Genomic DNA, 17,781 nt, shown 5'->3' on the forward strand with positions numbered 1-17,781 from the left:
GGCGTTTGTTAGGATGAAGCCAATGCTGAAGATGCCGCGCTCTCTCTCTCAACACACACATGCACAAACGTAACTTGTCAGGCTGGCTCCTGTCTGGTAGAAGCAGGAAAACATCAAAACACTGCCCAAAGGTACTGACAATAATCAAGGAAAATCACAGCCAGGGCTATAAAATCCCTGTGATTTCATGGACGTGTGATTTGATGCTGGACACCAGCACCAAATGCCTTGTATAAAAAATAGTTAAAAGGACACAGTTAGGTAGCTGTATCAGTGTCAGATCACACCTCATGTGTCTCACATAAGACTATTACAACTGAAAACACACAGACTTGTTTTTCTCATCTCATCGTCTCGCCACTTTTAAAAATCACGCTCACATAGAAACAGGACGTGTTAAAATTAAAGCTTCATCTGCTCTATTCTCACCAAAGTCATAATCCCTGCTCACAACATCAAAATCTCCATGGCAACCACTGCAGTTGTCAGCAATAGCACGCTTGTCTTGCAAGGGGCTTTTTATCAATCGCCTTTGTAATTAAACAAAAATGAGGAGCAAAATCATGATTCACAAAGGGAATGATTTCTTATGAACTGTTTTGGGCTCAGTAAACTTTGGTAATGCTAAATATAGTTGGGACGGTAAATCACTGTCAACGGTACGAAGTTTAGCGCTGAAGACATTTGATCTGGCACCAGCGACAGTTCATTTACAGATGGCTTTGCCATTGCCGCTGTGTGGTGAGTGGCCATTTGCAAGAGGGCCATCAGCAGAAGGACACGAAGCGCCAAGTGACAGGCTGCTCCACAGACATGAATCAGACAGGCAGCCAGCCGAAGAGCTTTAGACTTTTCTGTCAGATTTCCCCATGACACATCTTTTGGCCAAGGTCTTCCTGAGCATAAATGGCTTTTGACAACAGAAATGACACAACAAGGTCACGATAATGGTCCAATCTGGTGTCATGGAACTGCTAAATGGAGCTTGGTTACTCCCGCATTTCCTTGCCATGTGCTATAAAGAGCCAGTTCAGCTGTCAAAGTAGGGTAAGCCCCAAGATCTTTTGAGCTCAGAACTGGTTTGCTGTTACTATTCAGTGAGCATCCATCAGAACCCTGCCTAGTTCTCCCCTACTTCTTGATGAGAACTTGACCGTTATAGAGGTCTTCCATCACTCAGCACTGAGGTAGCAAGAATGTTCTCATGCAAACTCTCTTGACAAAGCAAGTGTTGTCGGGGCAATCCCAAGCACGGATATAGGCTGGGCAGCGACTGGCTTGAGAGCAGCCCTGAAGAAAAGGACTTGGGGGTGTTAGTGGATGAGAGGCTCAACATGAGCCGTCAGTGTGCAGCCCAGAAAGCCAATTGTACCCTGGGCTGCATCAGGAGAAGCGTGGCCAGCAGGTTGAGGAAGGTGATTCTCCCCGTCCACTCCACTCTCATGAGACCCCACCTGGAGTATTGCGTCCAGTTCTGGAGCCCCTACTACAAGAAAGATATGGACGTGCTGGAACATGTCCAGAGAAGGGCCACGAAGATGATCAGAGGGCTGGAGCACCTCTCCTATGAGGACAGACTGAGAGAGTTGGGGTTGTTCAGTCTGGAGAAAAGAAGGCTCCGAGGAGACCTTATAGTGGCCTACCAGTATCTTAAGGGGGCCTACAAGAAAGCTGGTGAGGGACTTTTTAGGATGTCGGGTAATGGTAGGACTAGAGGGAATGGATTAAAACTAGAGATGGGTCGATTTAGACTGGACATTAGGAAGAAGTTCTTCACAATGAGTGAGGTGAGACACTGGAACAGGTTGCCCAGAGAGGTGGTGGAAGCCCCGTCCCTGGAAGTTTTTAAGGCCAGGCTGGACGGGGCTCTGAGCAACCTGATCTAGTGGGAGATGTCCCTGCCCATGGCAGTGGGGTTGGAACTAGATGATCTTTAAGGTCCCTTCCAACCCTAACAATTCTATGATTCTATGATTCTCCTGCTTTAAGATGGATGTCTATAGATATTGGTGTCAAATCCTGTGCTAACCTAGAGGAAATTAAATCTAGTCATATCCACTGCCACAAGTGGGAAAATCGGGTTTGAAAGCCCCACCGGGGCAAGCCCAAAGAGGTGGGAAGGGGCCTTCTGCCCCTTAAGGAAACTGCAAGGCACTGCAAGAACCCCCGAACGCAATGACAGGACATCTCACTACACTGAGCCCATGTTAGCTAGAGAACAGAAGAGAATTATTTGATCCTGAGCACACTGGCATTAATGGGGATTATCAGGAACAAAGAGCCAGGTGGTGGGGAAGCAGCCCCTGGCAGGCAAGGCACTGCATTTTGCATGGACAACTCACAATTGGTCTGCCAACCCAGTCATAGGCGTAGTCAAAGGTGTAGCCTTTCTTTTCAAACAGCTCTGTGAAGATGGTTCGTAAATAATCATAGTCCGGTCTCTCAAAGAAGTCCAGTCGCCGAACATAACGGAGGTACGTGGCCATCTCCTCTGTTGGAAAAGGGGGAAAAAGCAGTGGCATCAGTTCTGCTCACACAGGAGCTCCATCACTTACATGCCTCTCAGATCTGACACACACACTGGAAATACGCTTTTCAATTAACTCCAACAAGGCTTCCCCATCGCACTAGGCTCAAAGCTGGTGCCAAAGTTGGACCGAGGGCCAGACTCTCCGTGCCGCGAGTTGTCCAAGCTCCACTAAGTTCAGCTGAGCCGTGTGGACTGACAGAAACTGAGGATATCCAACAAGTCTTCACCCTCAGTGACCTCCCCAACAGTCTTTTATTGCTGGATGAATCTCACTCAGCTTTCCAGAGTCCTCCTGTCCTGCCCAAAGGCTAACAATCGTCTGCTTTTATTCTGAATCTTCTGAATGAGTTGTTATAAACCAAGGTCTGTGTTTTAGCATTGAGCGTCATGCTGTGAGAGAAGTGTCTGGGCTGCCGGTGCTACCTCTGGCTTTTCCTATGAAAGTAGTGTTTTTTAGTAACAGTCCACCAGGCAAATCAATTCAAACACTTCTCAAGCAAAGCTGGAAGTCCCACCTCTGCTCCAGAAAGCTGCTGCTCCACCTCAAATCTGAGTTCCACAGCTAGCTTTATTCTATACATTTGTATAAAAACAAACACTAGAAACACACTGTAAATGCCAACTCACTGAACCTGCCAACAGGATGCTCACGTGTATGTCTGCTGACGCAGACATTTAAACAGCCACCCCGATTTCACCCGGAGAAGGAAAGCAGCAGACGTTGGTGGGCAGCCCGTGCCACCCCTGATCTCCAGCAACAACTAGGGTCTGGCTGCCCAACGTCATTGCCTCGGTCATAACCTTGAATACCCAAAACAAGACCTCAAAGGGGAGGCTACAACCTTAATTTACCTGGCGCACACAGAACACTGTTTGGCGTTAAGCTAATTAATCACCTTCCTGCAGCTGGGTCATTCCATGCACAGAGAACTGAGCACTGGTAACTCATGTCCTGCCCCTTCCCAGCTCTCTCTAGGCTCGTGCCCAGGCTGAGGTAGGACATTTGAGCAGGGCTCAGTGTGGGGGTCCGGGCACTGCATTACGAACGGTACCAGCATGGTTTTCACCTTTAGCTGACAAAGACAAGAATAGCATCGCTTAGCGATACCTAACTCTGTAGCTTGCAGCTTGCATGTCACGTTGAGGTAAAAGAGCAAAAAGAAGGAGAAGAAAGGTAATTCCCTCTTCCTGCTAGCATCTCTGAAAGGCAGAAGACCAACAGGTTTCAGGCGAGCAAGGAATAAAAATAAGTTCTCTCATATCCCTTCAGCCTTGACCTGCAGGTGTGACTGAGCTCTGAGGAAGGAGTATGGGGGAAAAAGATGAGAATAGCCAACCTGAAGCTGTTCTGCTTGGAACTAGGTGGATTGTGGATACAAATACGTCTGGGGAATTAGCATGACTTGAGTGAACAATGATCCCCTTCCAGGCTTGCTGCTCCTTGTGCTGGGAAAGACCCATGTGATACAACAGCTCCTACAGGAATGTGACTAATCGTGGGGACCTGGGGGCTCTCCCTGGGGGCAGGATCCCCACTTCCTAGAAAAAACACCAAAACCACTCTGTGAAGGCCACAGGCTACTTGGGGAGGGCTTTAACTTCGTACTCTGCTCTCCTAGCTCCAAGGTGGACTTTTGGAGAATAGCCGTTGGACTTAGCTAGCAGCACATCTTCAATAATGCTGTCCTTAAAACTGATGTCAGAATGTGAAATTCAATAACAGACACATCATCCCATCTTCTAAGCAGGCCACATAAAATCTTAACACTTGTAAAACCTTCCATTTGGAAAAGAATTAACTCAGTAGATCCAGCACAGCCACTTGGGAGAATCAAAATAACAAGGCCCCTGGAAGGAAGGCAGGCAAGAAGCAAAGCAGGAACTCGAAGCACTTGAACATTGTACAGCCTCCTTGATGAGAAGGCTTATGGTCATTTTAACCCATAGCCACAAGCTCTCAGGCCCCACTGATCTATAGCAGCAGCTCCAGTTGTCTCCCAACTTGAGGAACAACATAATGGATGAACATCACCCAAATACTTTCTGCCGGAGGAGTTCAGAACCGCCATATTTTACTAGGTATGTCCAACTGCACTCAAACGGTCCCATCAGGGCTTTACCTGGAAAGTTCTCACAGAGAACTTCAACCGGAGTGTTTCTCTTTGTGTCCCCAATCTTCTGATACCTCTCTTTTAAGGTGTCAGCCTGTAGCGCACAAAGACAAAACAGTTGTGGAGAAAGAGTTCAACCATGTGATAAACGACATGCTGTATGGGAAGAAAAACAAGGTATTTAATACCAGTTCTGGGTGGTATCAGAAGATGTTACTTGTAGCTGAACTGCATCCTAGACTACACTAGGAGGAATGCTGTCTTACCCTGTTGTAATTCTTGCTACACATTTCACGTGCTATGGGCAAAGAATATCCAAGGACACATTCAAAACATCTTCAGCACTCCTAAGGAAGAACACTTGTCAGTGTCCCAGGCTAATTTCTTACCAGCCCAGTCCTGAGGACTGTACAGGGGAGCTTTCATGGGACAAGAAAATAAAGCTGCATATACAATGATTGCACATCAGTCCTACGTTCAGAGCCATTGGCAACCTCAACACCTTCATAAACAACTGCAAAAGCAGATAAATTGCAAGGGCAATTTGGGCACGTCGGGTTTTTACTGCGTATAATAGAATGCCACCACACAGACAACGAATTTACATCAGTCACACTTCTCCCAAATCCCATGCTACTCCCACACTACCTCTCCTTTCACCCCCAACGTGTCTATCACTTAGGCAGCACTGATAAAACAGCTGGTCATCAAGAAAAATGAAACCATTTTTAGTTAGATTTCCCACCTGAATCCCTCTTGAAGAAGAGACTCCACTTCAGTCAGCACCCTAAGAACGGGTTTTATTGTCTCCATTTCCAAATATGCCAATTAGACCTGCCAGCAGCATAATCAGCATAGTAAAATGTTCTCTCAAGACTTTAGCTCCGACAATAGAGACCAAAAGTGTAAGCTGAGGAAACCTAGCAGAGTGAAGATGCCATATTCTAGATGAAGCTGAAGAGTCAGTCTGTTCTGGAGCTGAAAAAATATAGGACTTCAAGAAGCAGCCAACTAATTCTTATCAAGTTCAGCACTGAACTGACAAAATTTTTTAGAGTCTTGTCTAAACCTGGAATTATTTTTGACCAATTTAGAGGGTTAATTTAAAGCAGATGAGTACAACTAAACCAGAAACAAAATATGTAATGGGATAACACGCACTTACAGAGGTGTGAACTTAAAACTGGAGAGATTCTGATTTCTTTCAGAATCGCTTTCATCCTTGAAAAACCCTTTCTTGGCTTTTATGAGTTGTTGCCAACATTTCTGACACGTGTCTGATAAGGCTGAGCTGAGACTAACTCTGGATGGATGATGCCAAAGCAGCTTACCAAGGGCTGTCATGCAAAGCCACTGCCTGTAGCAGCACTCTGCTGAGCAGCTTGCCAGCCCAAACGCTCGTCTCGTTTCCGCAGCAGCGCTAACAGGTCTAAGAGGAGTTATTGTCTTCATTCATAAACCTTCTCCTAACCTGATCAGATGTGATCCCTTCACTCACTGCCATTCCAAAGCTGTTGGAGTAGCTTAATCATCAGGAAATTGATGGAGAAGAGAAGATGCGACTACCAACAGCTTCAGAGCCAGCAAACAACTTACTATTGCTAACCAGGCTGAGGGATGTTAGCTGCAGTTGCCGTAACTCGATTGCTCGCAGCCCTCCACATTGTACAAGGCATTTCATAAACTTCTAAGCACTGAGTGTCCAGAGTCTCTGGAGGGAAGCCAAGCTCAATACTTCTGCCAGAAAACCGTTTTTTCAAGCTGAAGTCCATCTGCACATCTAAACCCATCAAATTGCTCCCGTTATAAACACGTTTCGCAGATGCAGCTGGGGGATTGTGTGCTGTAACTGCAATTTCATCAACAACCACTGTGTCCCAGCCGCACTCCAGCTCGAGCACTCCAACAGCTCAACGGTTCTCTCATTGCTGTCCCCATCCCGGCCGCTCACCCGCCTCTGCCGAATCGTCTCTCCGGACTCGTACCAATTCAGCTAAACTAATGGTAACTTGAAGTGACAGGTAACATATTTCTATCCTAAAATCTTTCCTGTAGGTAAAGCTAAAGCCACGTCATTAGACTTCAAGGACGCAAAGGAGACAACAGTGTTTCTGGCTGGATTTTGCAAATGTTTCCCCACCAGATTCTCATTTGGACAGAGACCAAAGATTCAAAGGGCAAAACCTAAAGCTCAGACCTACCTTCAATCCTTGCCAGGGCAGACTGCCTCGGAGGAAATACATAAACATATGGCCCAGGGCTTCCAAGTCGTCTCGACGACTTTGCTCTAAAACAGAAGAGATGACAAGTTATTGCTGCAGCTGCAGAAACGGATCTGAGATCTGATCAGCAGCCGCACCTATTTCTGAGATAACGTTATCACAGGGAAGTTCCCTTGCTGTCGGTAACTCAGACCTTGTGCAAAAAATACCTAGAACCTGTTACAAAAAACTGTAAAATATGTAAAAAAAGATCAGCTAAAAGGCATGAGATGACACAGGAACTGTAAGACATACTGCCCAGCCTTAGGTAGAATGGACGAGAGGTGGAGACATTAATTGCAAAGGAATGAAGCCATTCCCTGGGTGTTCTCTGGACTGCCAGCGCCGATGGGGCAACTGCGATGTGGTGCTGGATTGTGTTATTTCTTCTGAACTACACAGGAGCAGGCAGGGGACGCCTGCGACCACCTGCAGGGAACGACCACGTCGCACAGTGTCAAGCCCTCCCCAGTTGCTTCTGCAGCTCATCACATCAGAGCAGATCGAAAATAGCTCCTTCTAGCACTGCTTTTCCTTGAGAAACACTTGCTGCTGTTGCCATGCAGATGTTATCATCGTAACGGAGAAGGGGGAGGAAAGGGGGGGCCTCAAGCCAAAGGAAAAAGAATCCTTAAAATAATCAACCAAAATGTATCACAAAATCCCAGGGGAGGATACAAGACAGAACAACAAATCCAGAGCGCGCAGCAGGGGACCGCTGCTGTGCCATCAAGCGGACTTGGGTTCACCGAGCTCACAATGACGCAACCTCCTCTCTCCAAACCTCCACCTGCAGGCAGACAACGTGCTCCGAAGCCGTGATCCGCCGCGGATCTAGTCATGCAGCCCACACGCCACCACAAAGTGCGCGTGAGCCGTGCCCGGTGCTGCATCATCTGCAAGAGGAGAGAACGGCAGCGCTTTGCACAGCATGACTTCTTCATGAGCAGCGGCAAATTTAACCCTCAAAAGATGCTGGGGGTGAGAACGCTCAGTGGAAGGGAATTGAGATGACAGTTCCTGCAGGTTACCCTGATATAGCTGTAAAAAGGCGGGTGGGGGGGGAAAAGGATGTCCTGGGTAATTTAATTCAATGACGCAGATGAACTTCTCGGGAAGATGGTTGAGTGCGCTCATCTTTCAGAAAAATCGCAATCAGGCTCCTTTATTTTTCTTGGTGCTGAAATGTGAAGGGAGCGACTCCACCTGGAGAGCGACTCCACCAGCAGAGCATCAGCCCCAGGAAAGCCGGCTGGGCAGAGACAGCCCCCTGCACGGCCGGCAGCCAGCCTTCCCCCCTCAAATACACCCGCCACAATTGGCTCTTCCCTGCGGGAGCCACGGCCCGAGCTGCAAAACCTGCAGGGAGAAGGGTCCTAAAGAAGGCACATGGTGCACTTCAGATGCAAACAGATCTTTCCAAATCCACCTGCGGAGCACATCCCCGGCAGTTCCCAACCTGCTTCCCATTCCTCCAGCTCTTCCTGACGCTTCACTGGGTTTTCCAGAATTAGAAGTTGGGCTCATCCCTCCTGACCTGCAAAGCGAGCGAGCTCCCTAAGAGATGGGAAAGCCAGCGATGCTCTATCTCATAGCTGGGACACTACTCAAAGAGTATTCCCTTTCTTACTGCTCTTAGGAGTTTAAGTGAATATAAACATTTAATAAGTTTTTTTGCCTTTCAGCCACAGAAATGTAAAGAAGGAAGTGAGGAGAGGAGATGAAAGCCAGTTGTAAAAATAGTTATATCATTAATTTTCTCCAACCAATTATTAGGTTAGGGAACATCCAACTCCAACACCTGAAAGTGGAAGGCACTGGTACAGAGCCGTGCTATAAGAATCTATTTGGTCATCATTTAGTGCGGCAATTACTGCCTGCCTCTTGCCTTTTATCAGCGCAGGGTTGCTACCAGTTATTTAGTTCCTAATAAAAACTATAATTACGAGGCTTCCAACATTTCAGCTGTCTCAGTTCCTTAAAAGGGGGCGAAAAAAGCCTTACAACTGTAAACAGCTTCAGGGCACTGAGCGGCTCACAAATAGTTTGAAGGGCACAAAAAAGCTGTAAGCCAAGCTACCATTGGAGCTCGACAGGACTCGGCACGGCAAGCTCCCACCACCCACACAAACCTTTGCCAAGATGAGTGTTGATGGACATGTATCTCGCCGTTCCAGTTAAGCTCTTGTGTTCCCTGTAAGGTATGTGTTTTTTGGTTTCGGGGTCAATGTATTCCTTCGCCAATCCAAAGTCTATGATGTGAATGACGTGCTCTTTCTTATTGCCTTGCCGGCCAATAAGGAAGTTTTCTGGCTTGACATCTCGGTAGATGAGGTTCTTCGAATGCACGTACTCCATCCGAGATATCTGCAAAACGATGAGGAAAAAGTTATTGGCGAGCAGACCAGCTACCGCGCTCTCCCAGCTAACGAGGCAGCAAGGTTCTGTAGGACCATCACCGAGCCTTTCCTTGCTGCTATCTCAGAGTTCAGGTCCTCTATGAGAAACGCAACAACAGATGGAGCAAAGTTACGACTGGAGCTGGGTTGTGTCCCCCGATGCAGAGCTGGAAGAGGAATCTGCCATCCCTTCCTTTCTCCGGCTGCCATACTGTGCTCCCTGACTTTATTCCTAAGGGCTGTTTCTGAAACGTGACCACCGGGACACAGCTCTTGGAAGGATTCCCCAGGGAATTGCAGCAGCCTTTGTGTATTGATTTTAAACACACTAAACCGGTTACCAAGAGCTCTTCCCTTGCCCACGGCCTTCCCTTGTTGCTCTGTGTCTTACCACCTTCCTCCCTCCACCCATATGTTGTCTTAGACATGCCAGATTCCTCATGGAGGGGGATTCTTGGGCAGGCGGAAGCCTTACGATCCTCAATGCTGACTAAAAAGAATAATTGATCTCTTCGGTTGTCAACTAGGAATAGCTGGAATGTTTTTCAGCTTCTGACTAACTTTGTTCTGGCGGTATGACTGAGAAGGGGAGGTAAAAGGGCAGGAACCCCACTTCCAGGGTGATGGGGGGCCATTTCCCCTCTAACAATGCACCTTATTCAGATGCTTATCGTTAATGTTGCTTTTGAAACTAAATACATTGCAGGTGAAGTTCAAATAGGTCGCCAAGCAGTTCTCCTTTGGGTTCCTAACTTATAAAATGATTCCCATTGGAAATAATTTCATTTATTACGTTTTAATTTTGTAAGGTTTTAAATGAAAACATGTGAATTCCCAGTTATGGTTGTATTGGTCCGTGACTGCCCTGCATGCATGGTGGCTTTTTTAAGGAAGATGTCTCTCTGGAAAAGCCACCTACCCATCTGCATGCTGGCTTGCGACACTACAGAACCATCGCAAAGCTCTCGCAAACTCCAAATTTTGCACTAACGAGCGTCAGTCCGCAGAGGTCACTGCCGCACTGTTGCAGGGGACCTCACAGCGTGATGCTATCAGAATTGGGGAACATCTAAGGTGAGAGCCACCAGCAGGGAGCTGGTGGCTCCCCTGCGGGGAGTCACTGGTTCCTGAGAGGTTCTGCACTGGGTTGTTACTGGGAGGGCAGCTCCTCACCTCTGGCATGGGGCAGGCTGGAGCGACGCTGCTCTAGATCACCAGCTGGGTGACCAAACCCCATGTTGGTCCTTCCAGCCACCCCACCTGCCTCAACCACGAGGGCCATTGGGCTGACAGGCCCCAACTGCTCTTTGGTTTCTCGCTCTGAATCCAGACACATCCTCCACTGGCAAACCCAGACCTGTCTTTTTCTTTACAGATCTTGCATCCACCCCTTGCTGAAAGCTCCATGTGCATGTGATCGCTCCGTCCTGCTCCCAGAGGCCTATCAGATACCTTATTTGTAAGGAAAATCTGCTGCACTTCCACCACTCGGAAAGAAGTAACAGGCAGGAGGGGGCGGCGCTCCTTATAAAATAAAAAATGCCGTACAGGGAGGGCAGGAGACAGGAAAAAAATGACGGTAGGTGAATCAGTCTTAAAAAATAGGACTTGTTCAAAGGCTCTTCAAAGAAGGTAACAGCACGTGTTGCCATTCCCCTCCTCTCTTAAGCAGTGATTTATTTCAATGTGCTGAGAAAATGGGTTTCACGGCTAACAGCCATTATTTCTAATCAATTATAGGATGATGCAGAACAGAGCAGATGCTCTGCACTTCAGCCATTCTTCACGCTTTGAATCATCTACGGGACACAGCAGCAGGTTGGAAGACAAAAAGGTAGGTCGGGAGGCAATTCCAATTAAGATGCAACCCTTAAAACTGGAACAAAGCGCTTCCTTGCCTCTCCATACATAACGAGCTTTCAAACAGCCTGACTGGCTCATTTGATTTGTCCCTGCTGCCAGAGAAGCTCAGTTGTTGAAATGGTCAACAACAATTATGCAGCCCCAAAAAAGCATGGGTTTTTTGTTCCCTAAAACCTCACAGCAAGTCGCATTGGCCAGGACAACAATGTGGATGGTTGAGATGCCAGGTGAACCGATACACTCCAGCAGCGCCTGGAGATACCGATTTACCTGCTTTTTTCCTTCCACCACACACACAGAGATGCTGTTGGGTCTTTCATATTCCTTTTTCTTTACTTCCACCTGCCTGGATGCTTCATGACGTGCTGCCGGAGAGCTGCACACAGCCAACGATGGCTGAAAGATGCTCTCCAAGTCAGAAAGATGTTTCCCGGAACAGCCTCCGTGCTTGATTCACCCTGACAAGTCACTCACCCTGCTGATGGCTGCTAGCCATGGGGGGCTGGTGACTGCGCTGCGTCACCCTTCCAGGTTTGCTCCCCGAGAAGAAACGAGCTGTGCCAGAGTGACCTCGGCCTGACTCAGACCCATCGCAGAGCTGGAGAAGAGGAGTTCCCACTCCAGAAACATGCGGGATGCCCACTCCTTTGTGCTTGAACTACAGGCTCTAAAGTCTGTGCATTAATTCTTCTATGGACAGAGAAACTGCTGCAAGGAGCTGGGACTAACTACTGGAATTGCTTTCACACTGGAAAACCAATGACTGTGAAGCAGTGTTAATATCTGCTCTCTTATTTTAACAGTAATAAGAACAGACTATGGAATTTTATCATAGGGCACAGGAACACCAGGGGCAGATGGGAGACTCTGCTTGTGAATTAAAGCAGGATTTCCATGGCCACGGCCGGCCGAGTCCATCTTCGGAGCCATAAATCTCCATTTCAGATGTCGGAGAAGCCCCCAGGAGGGGAGAACATCCCCGGGCACACAGCAGGAGCCCTGCACTGCAGCTGAGAAACGAGAGGATATTTGTGACATTTAACCAGATGCCAAAGAAACCCAGGCTTTTACTTTTCCTTTCTCCTGCCAAGGAAGCAAGCATAATAAACCTTCTTTCCGTCAAAACGTAACTCTTGAGAATCTGATCTCAGTAGCAATCCCAGACCTTCCTCATAAACTTGACCCTTCTTCCACGTATCACCTGCTTGAATATAAATCAGATCAGCAGAGATAAAAAATCCTCCTGTTTAAAGGCTGTTTTGGTATCTTTGCTGTTTTTGGCTGGGGTAGAGTTAGTTTTCTTCACAGTAGCGAGCATTTTGGATTTGTGCTGAAAAGGGTGTTGATAACAGGGATGTTTTAGCTCCTGCTGAGCAGCACTTATACAGAGCCAAGGTCTTTTCTGCTCCTCACGTCGCCCCGACAGCGATGGGCTGGGGGCGCAGAAGGGGCTGGGAGGGGACACAGCGGGGACAGCTGACCCCAGCCGCCCACAGGGATACCCCGTGCCGTATGACTCCTGCTCAGCACATAAAGCTGGGGAAGAAGGAGGAATGGGGGACATTCGGAGTGATGGTTTGTCTTCCCAAGTCACCATTACGTGTGATGGAGCCCGGCTTTCCTGGGCACGGCCGAACACCTGCCTGCCGACGGGAAGCAGTGAATGAACTCCTTGTTTTGCTTTGCATGTGCGCGCGGCTTTCGCTTTACTGATTAAACTGTCTTTATGTCAGTCCACGAGTTTTCTGACTTTTACTCTTCTGATTCTCTCCCCCATCACATCGGGAGGCGGGGAATGAGCTGCTTGGTCCTACTTGCTGGTGGGGTTAAACCATGATGGTGTCTCTTATACAAGATGATTTTGATGGTCACCAGTCAAAAATCTTTTCACCATGACTTGGTCCAGATCGCAGCCAGAAGGATTTGCACAGTGCCCGGCACAACAGACCTTGTCTCTGACAGCAAGTACTTAAAGCAACAGTGAAAATAACATTTATTCCTGACAAAACTGAGCTGTCAATGAGCATCACACATGCTGGACCTGTCTACGAGGGAAAAATTGAAGCCAGAATAAGAAGTGTTCTCCCCAAACCAAACACCGAGTCAGTTCTTAGGCATCTTAGGCAAAGCCCTAAGATGACGTCCGAACTACGGGCTTTAGGGACTGACATTAGTGAACACGTTTTTAATTGCCAAGCTTTGCGTTGTTCAGGAACGTCGGCCACTCCGTCTGTTGAGCTGCACGTGGAGGATGGAGGAAGCAGTTCCAGTTGGATGCTCCTAGCGGACCATCATGAAATATCAGAGATGCACAAGTCACAGGAGTAACAGAGCTGGAAAACTTCCACCAGGGAAGGAAAACAGAGGACTCCTTCAATGCAGGTTCTCACCAAGAAGTTTGAAACGGTGCATTACACTAAGAGTGTTTCTGATTCGGCCCAAGCTGCATTTGATAAGCTGCTGCCACAGCTCTGAGCACAACGCACGCTTACCAGAAGAACCTGCAAGCCTGGTGACAAACCTGAGGGCTGAGTGGCTCATCCCCCTGCTGAGGCAGAGCTTCCGACTGGGTCATCTCATCCGAAGAACTCCAAGAGAGTTATCCTCCTTCCTTGAAGACTCATTATTGTCCAGTCTCTATCTCCCTCAGCCAGGAGAGTCTTCCTGACATAAAACCACACTTAGATTCTCCCATAATCACAAGCAACACTCCTTAAAACAATGACGCTATATTTGTTTCTCTTAGAGGGCTTTTCTTCCTTCTAACATCTGTAGAGTTAAAGGATCCACCCCAGCCCTGAGATGCTGCTACCTGTCAAGCTACGTAAGTCCAGCCAAGCATGTACACTTATTAAAAAACATGCTTCAGGGGTGCCTCTGGTTAAAAACTGACCACTGGACACAAAAAAAGGAGATCAGGTGCCACCACACCACATTCAAAGTTCCTGCCTAGCTTTAGCACGTGGCACACATGCAGATGTGTTGGAGATTTGCTGCAGCAGTGGTCAGGCTCAAGGGGGGAGAAGGGGGAGATGGGAGCTAACCTTGGAAGCAGCGGCTGGCTGTGGGGCTGAGCCTGCGGCAGGCAAGGAACCACGCCATCGGCAGAGAAGGGACTGGACGCTCCTAAAGACACAGGAATCATCACATGCAAGTGAGGGGAGAAAGGTCTAGGGGACCAAAGGGTGGACACTTGACATCCCACTATCTCGGGCCAGCCCTGCTGCCAGTGTTGCTGCTCCAACGCCTGCAAAAACATCTCTGGCAGACCTCTCCTTCCTCCCTCTCCTGAAGGGATCAAACCCAAGGCTGGAGAGACAATGCAAAGGTGATTCCCAGCATCAGGGTCATCTCCTGGGAGCTCCCCAAGCCCCACGCTGCAGAGGGACCTCCCAGAGGAGTAGCACTGCTTTACCTTTGAGTGGTCTTCCTGGCTAAAAAGCCTAATAATTTTACATTTTGGTGAGAACCAAACCAGAGCAGCAGTTTTCTGCAGCGTGCTGAGTTGTCCCTCACTCCCTACACCAGGGCAGGGTGCTCCTCTGCTGTCTGGGTGACACCAGGCCATTCAGATTTTTTTGGAAGACTCCCTGGATATTAGGCTTCATTAACAGGCATGTCAAGCATCAGAGGAGAGAAACACTGCTCGTTCAACGCACGGGATTTTGGCAGTGAAGTCTTATGTCTCCTCACGCCTGCGGTCAGAATTACGGCAGCTTAAGCAGGCCTGGCTGGTCAAAAGCAAGAGCAAAACATAATTTATGGATGCAAATCCACTGAATCTGACAGTTCAACTTTCCTTCTTTGATGTTTCTCTCACACTGGAGCGTGACACAGTGACTGCAATGATTTAGTGTAGGAACTAAGATAAATCCAAGACAATTTCCCCCAAAGCTTTGTGGCAGGAGTGAAGGGTTTTCATTGCAGTTAAGCAATAAGTGCCAGCCCCTTCAGAAAACACGTCTCCAAGGACCAGGTGAGGAAACCTCCCACGGAAGGAGCAGGGCACACCTAAAGATGCTAAATCTGTCTTCTTAAATGCATACGCTCCAAGCTGGTAACTAAGGTAATCCTCCTGAGAAGGCTAGAGAGGTCTTAAAACATCTCCCAATGGAAAAGGGGGCAGCACTGCTTGTTCCTTTTGGAGAACATCAACTCCTCCATTTGCAATTGGTTTTCGTGTCCCCCTACATCACCCTAAGCATCTGTTTCTCAAACTGGTACCAGTGTCTAGATGAGCTGGCAGGCCAGCCGAGGTCACAAGACCAGCAGATGATGCCAGTGAAGACCGTCCAAGCACTGAGGTAATTTGCAGCCCCAGGGCTTGGCCAAAGCTGACACAAAGCTGGAGGGGTGGCTGACACACCGGAAGGCTGTGCCACCATCCAGAGAGACCTGGACAGGTTGGAGAGTTGGGCAAAGAGGAACCTCATGAAATTCAACAAGGGCAAGTGTAGGGTGCTGCACCTGGGGAGGAATAACCCCATACACTGGTACAGGTTGGGGGCTGACCTGCTGGAGAGCAGCTCAGTGGAAAGAGACCTGGGAGTCCTGGTGGACAACAGGATGACCATGAGCCAGCAATGTGCCCTTGTGGCCAAAAAGGCCAATGGCATCCTGGGGTGCATCAAGAAGAGTGTGGCCAGCAGGTCGAGGGAGGTCATCCTCCCACTCTACTCTGCCTTGGTGAGGCCGCACCTGGAGCACTGTGTCCAGTTCTGGGCTCCCCGGTTCAAGAGGGACAGGGAACTGCTGGAGAGGGGACAGCAAAGGGCCACCAAGATGATGAGGGGACTGGAACACCCCTCATATGAAGAAAGGCTGAGGGATTTGGGTCTCTTCAGTCTGGAAAAAGGATGGCTGAGGGGGGACCTTATCAACACTTATAAATACTTAAAGGGTGGGTGTCAGGAGGATGGATGGGGCCAGGATCTCTTCAGTGGTGCCCAGGGACAGGACAAGAGGTAACGGGCACAAACTTGAGCATAGGAAGTTCCACCTAAACATGAGGAGGAACTTCTTTCCTGTGAGGGTGGCAGAGCCCTGGCACAGGCTGCCCAGAGAGGTGGTGGAGTCTCTGTCTCTGGAGACATTCCAAACCCGCCTGGACGCGTTCCTGTGCCACCTGTTCTGGGTGACCCTGCTCTAGCAGGGGGTTGGACTAGATGATCTCCAGAGGCCCCTTCCAACCCTATGATTCTATGATTCTAAGGCAGATGGGACCTATTGTGACAATCTTGATTTCCCTGGCAGTCTCACGGGAATAAATTCCCATCTTTACATTTTACATCTTTACAACCAAAAGGTCATGTAAGCTATATCCAAGGCTTCACCATCTGTTGTCACTTGATTTAATTAAAAACAATACTATAAATTGGTATTCCACCGATCAAGGAACGTTCAAAGCCAACAAAACTAGACTGCTCAGCTGTAGGAGGACAACTTCATGAACCCAATGCCAGGCAGGTGCTGTTCAAACTTCTGCATCTGTGACCTCAGTTTTCCATTTGAGATCCCTCTGTGGCAAACCAGTTTATTTAGAAAGGATTGTGTTGCCTAGTCCCTTACCAACTTCTCTTTATTTTAACTCTGCAATCCACAGATCCATTAACGTGAATATACAGTCCCACCTCTGCTGTGCCACTCAGGTACCTGCAAGACCCTGGGTTGAAAACCAGAAAGCCAAACTAAAGCGCTAACTGACTGGCCCTACCCACTTGGGGAAGCTCATTCACCACATTTAGCGTGTTCAGTTTTTACATCATCCACTTTTAATGCAAACACAAATCCAAGCTACCGTTTTCAGCTTGGTTTCCCTTTGTTTCAGGCAAATAAGGGTCTTGGTGATGCCGCTCATACATCTACCCATTTCCAGCTGTTAGTCATTTAAACCCATTGGCCAGTTTTGAACACATTTGACCAAGGCAGAGGCCTCAAACGCTGGTACTTTGGCTAAGGAGAGCTCAGCTCCCATCGCTCTGGGAGGTTTCAGTCTATGAGCAGCCCGGTAGCACCAAACCAGTAAAACTGGTAGGAGCGTGGGAGGGTGTTGTGCTCCCTGTGTCCCGGGGAGCGGGTAAGAAATGAGATGTTCTGGGGGATGTCCAAGCAGAGGGAGGGAGCTGGGGTAGGTGCTGGGGCAGGGGTGTGTAGGGGACACAGGACGCAAGTTCACAGGAATCCAGCTTCACCGGTTCTGCTATGCAAGCAGCAAGTTTGCTCAGAAGCATCATTTGACCTTCTCTTCATAGGCAACAGTTTTTCTCAAACCTGAGAAGTTTTGTTTTCTAAGAAAGACGGAGAGAGACTTTTTACCAAGGCCTGTAGGGACAGGACACGGGGCAATGTTCTTAAACTGAAAGAGCGTACGTTTAGATAGGACATCAGGAAAAAAATTCTTTACAATGAGAGTGGTGAGATGCTGGAGCAGGTTGCCCAGAAAAGACCAGGATCCTTGGGAGTGTCCAAGGTCAGGCTGGACGGGACTTTGAGCAACCCTGCCTGTGGTGGGGGGGTTGGACTGGATCTTTGAAGGTCCCTTCCAACCCAAACTGTTCTGTGATTCTGCAATGGAAGGAGATCGATTCTCTCTCCAACCAACAGACGTCCCCGAACCT

General features: G+C 48.4%; 1 protein-coding gene across 4 annotated transcripts in view; it reads right to left on the reverse strand.

Annotated features, from left to right (window-relative positions):
* The window catches only part of CSNK1G1 (casein kinase 1 gamma 1), a 109,722-nt gene that overhangs the window by 13,518 nt on the left and 78,423 nt on the right, over positions 1 to 17,781 (reverse strand). For all 4 annotated transcript variants that reach the window (XM_063345582.1, XM_063345584.1, XM_063345581.1 and 1 more), the window contains 4 exons: positions 9,035 to 9,269; positions 6,843 to 6,928; positions 4,651 to 4,735; positions 2,343 to 2,491 (listed from right to left, as the gene is read on the reverse strand). In XM_063345582.1, the coding sequence (XP_063201652.1) occupies positions 2,343 to 2,491; positions 4,651 to 4,735; positions 6,843 to 6,928; positions 9,035 to 9,269 (555 nt within the window). The remainder of the gene's footprint in view (positions 1 to 2,342; positions 2,492 to 4,650; positions 4,736 to 6,842; positions 6,929 to 9,034; positions 9,270 to 17,781) is intronic.

This window comes from Chroicocephalus ridibundus, chromosome 9, assembly GCF_963924245.1.
Source record: "Chroicocephalus ridibundus chromosome 9, bChrRid1.1, whole genome shotgun sequence".
In the NCBI taxonomy this organism is placed as follows: domain Eukaryota; kingdom Metazoa; phylum Chordata; class Aves; order Charadriiformes; family Laridae; genus Chroicocephalus; species Chroicocephalus ridibundus.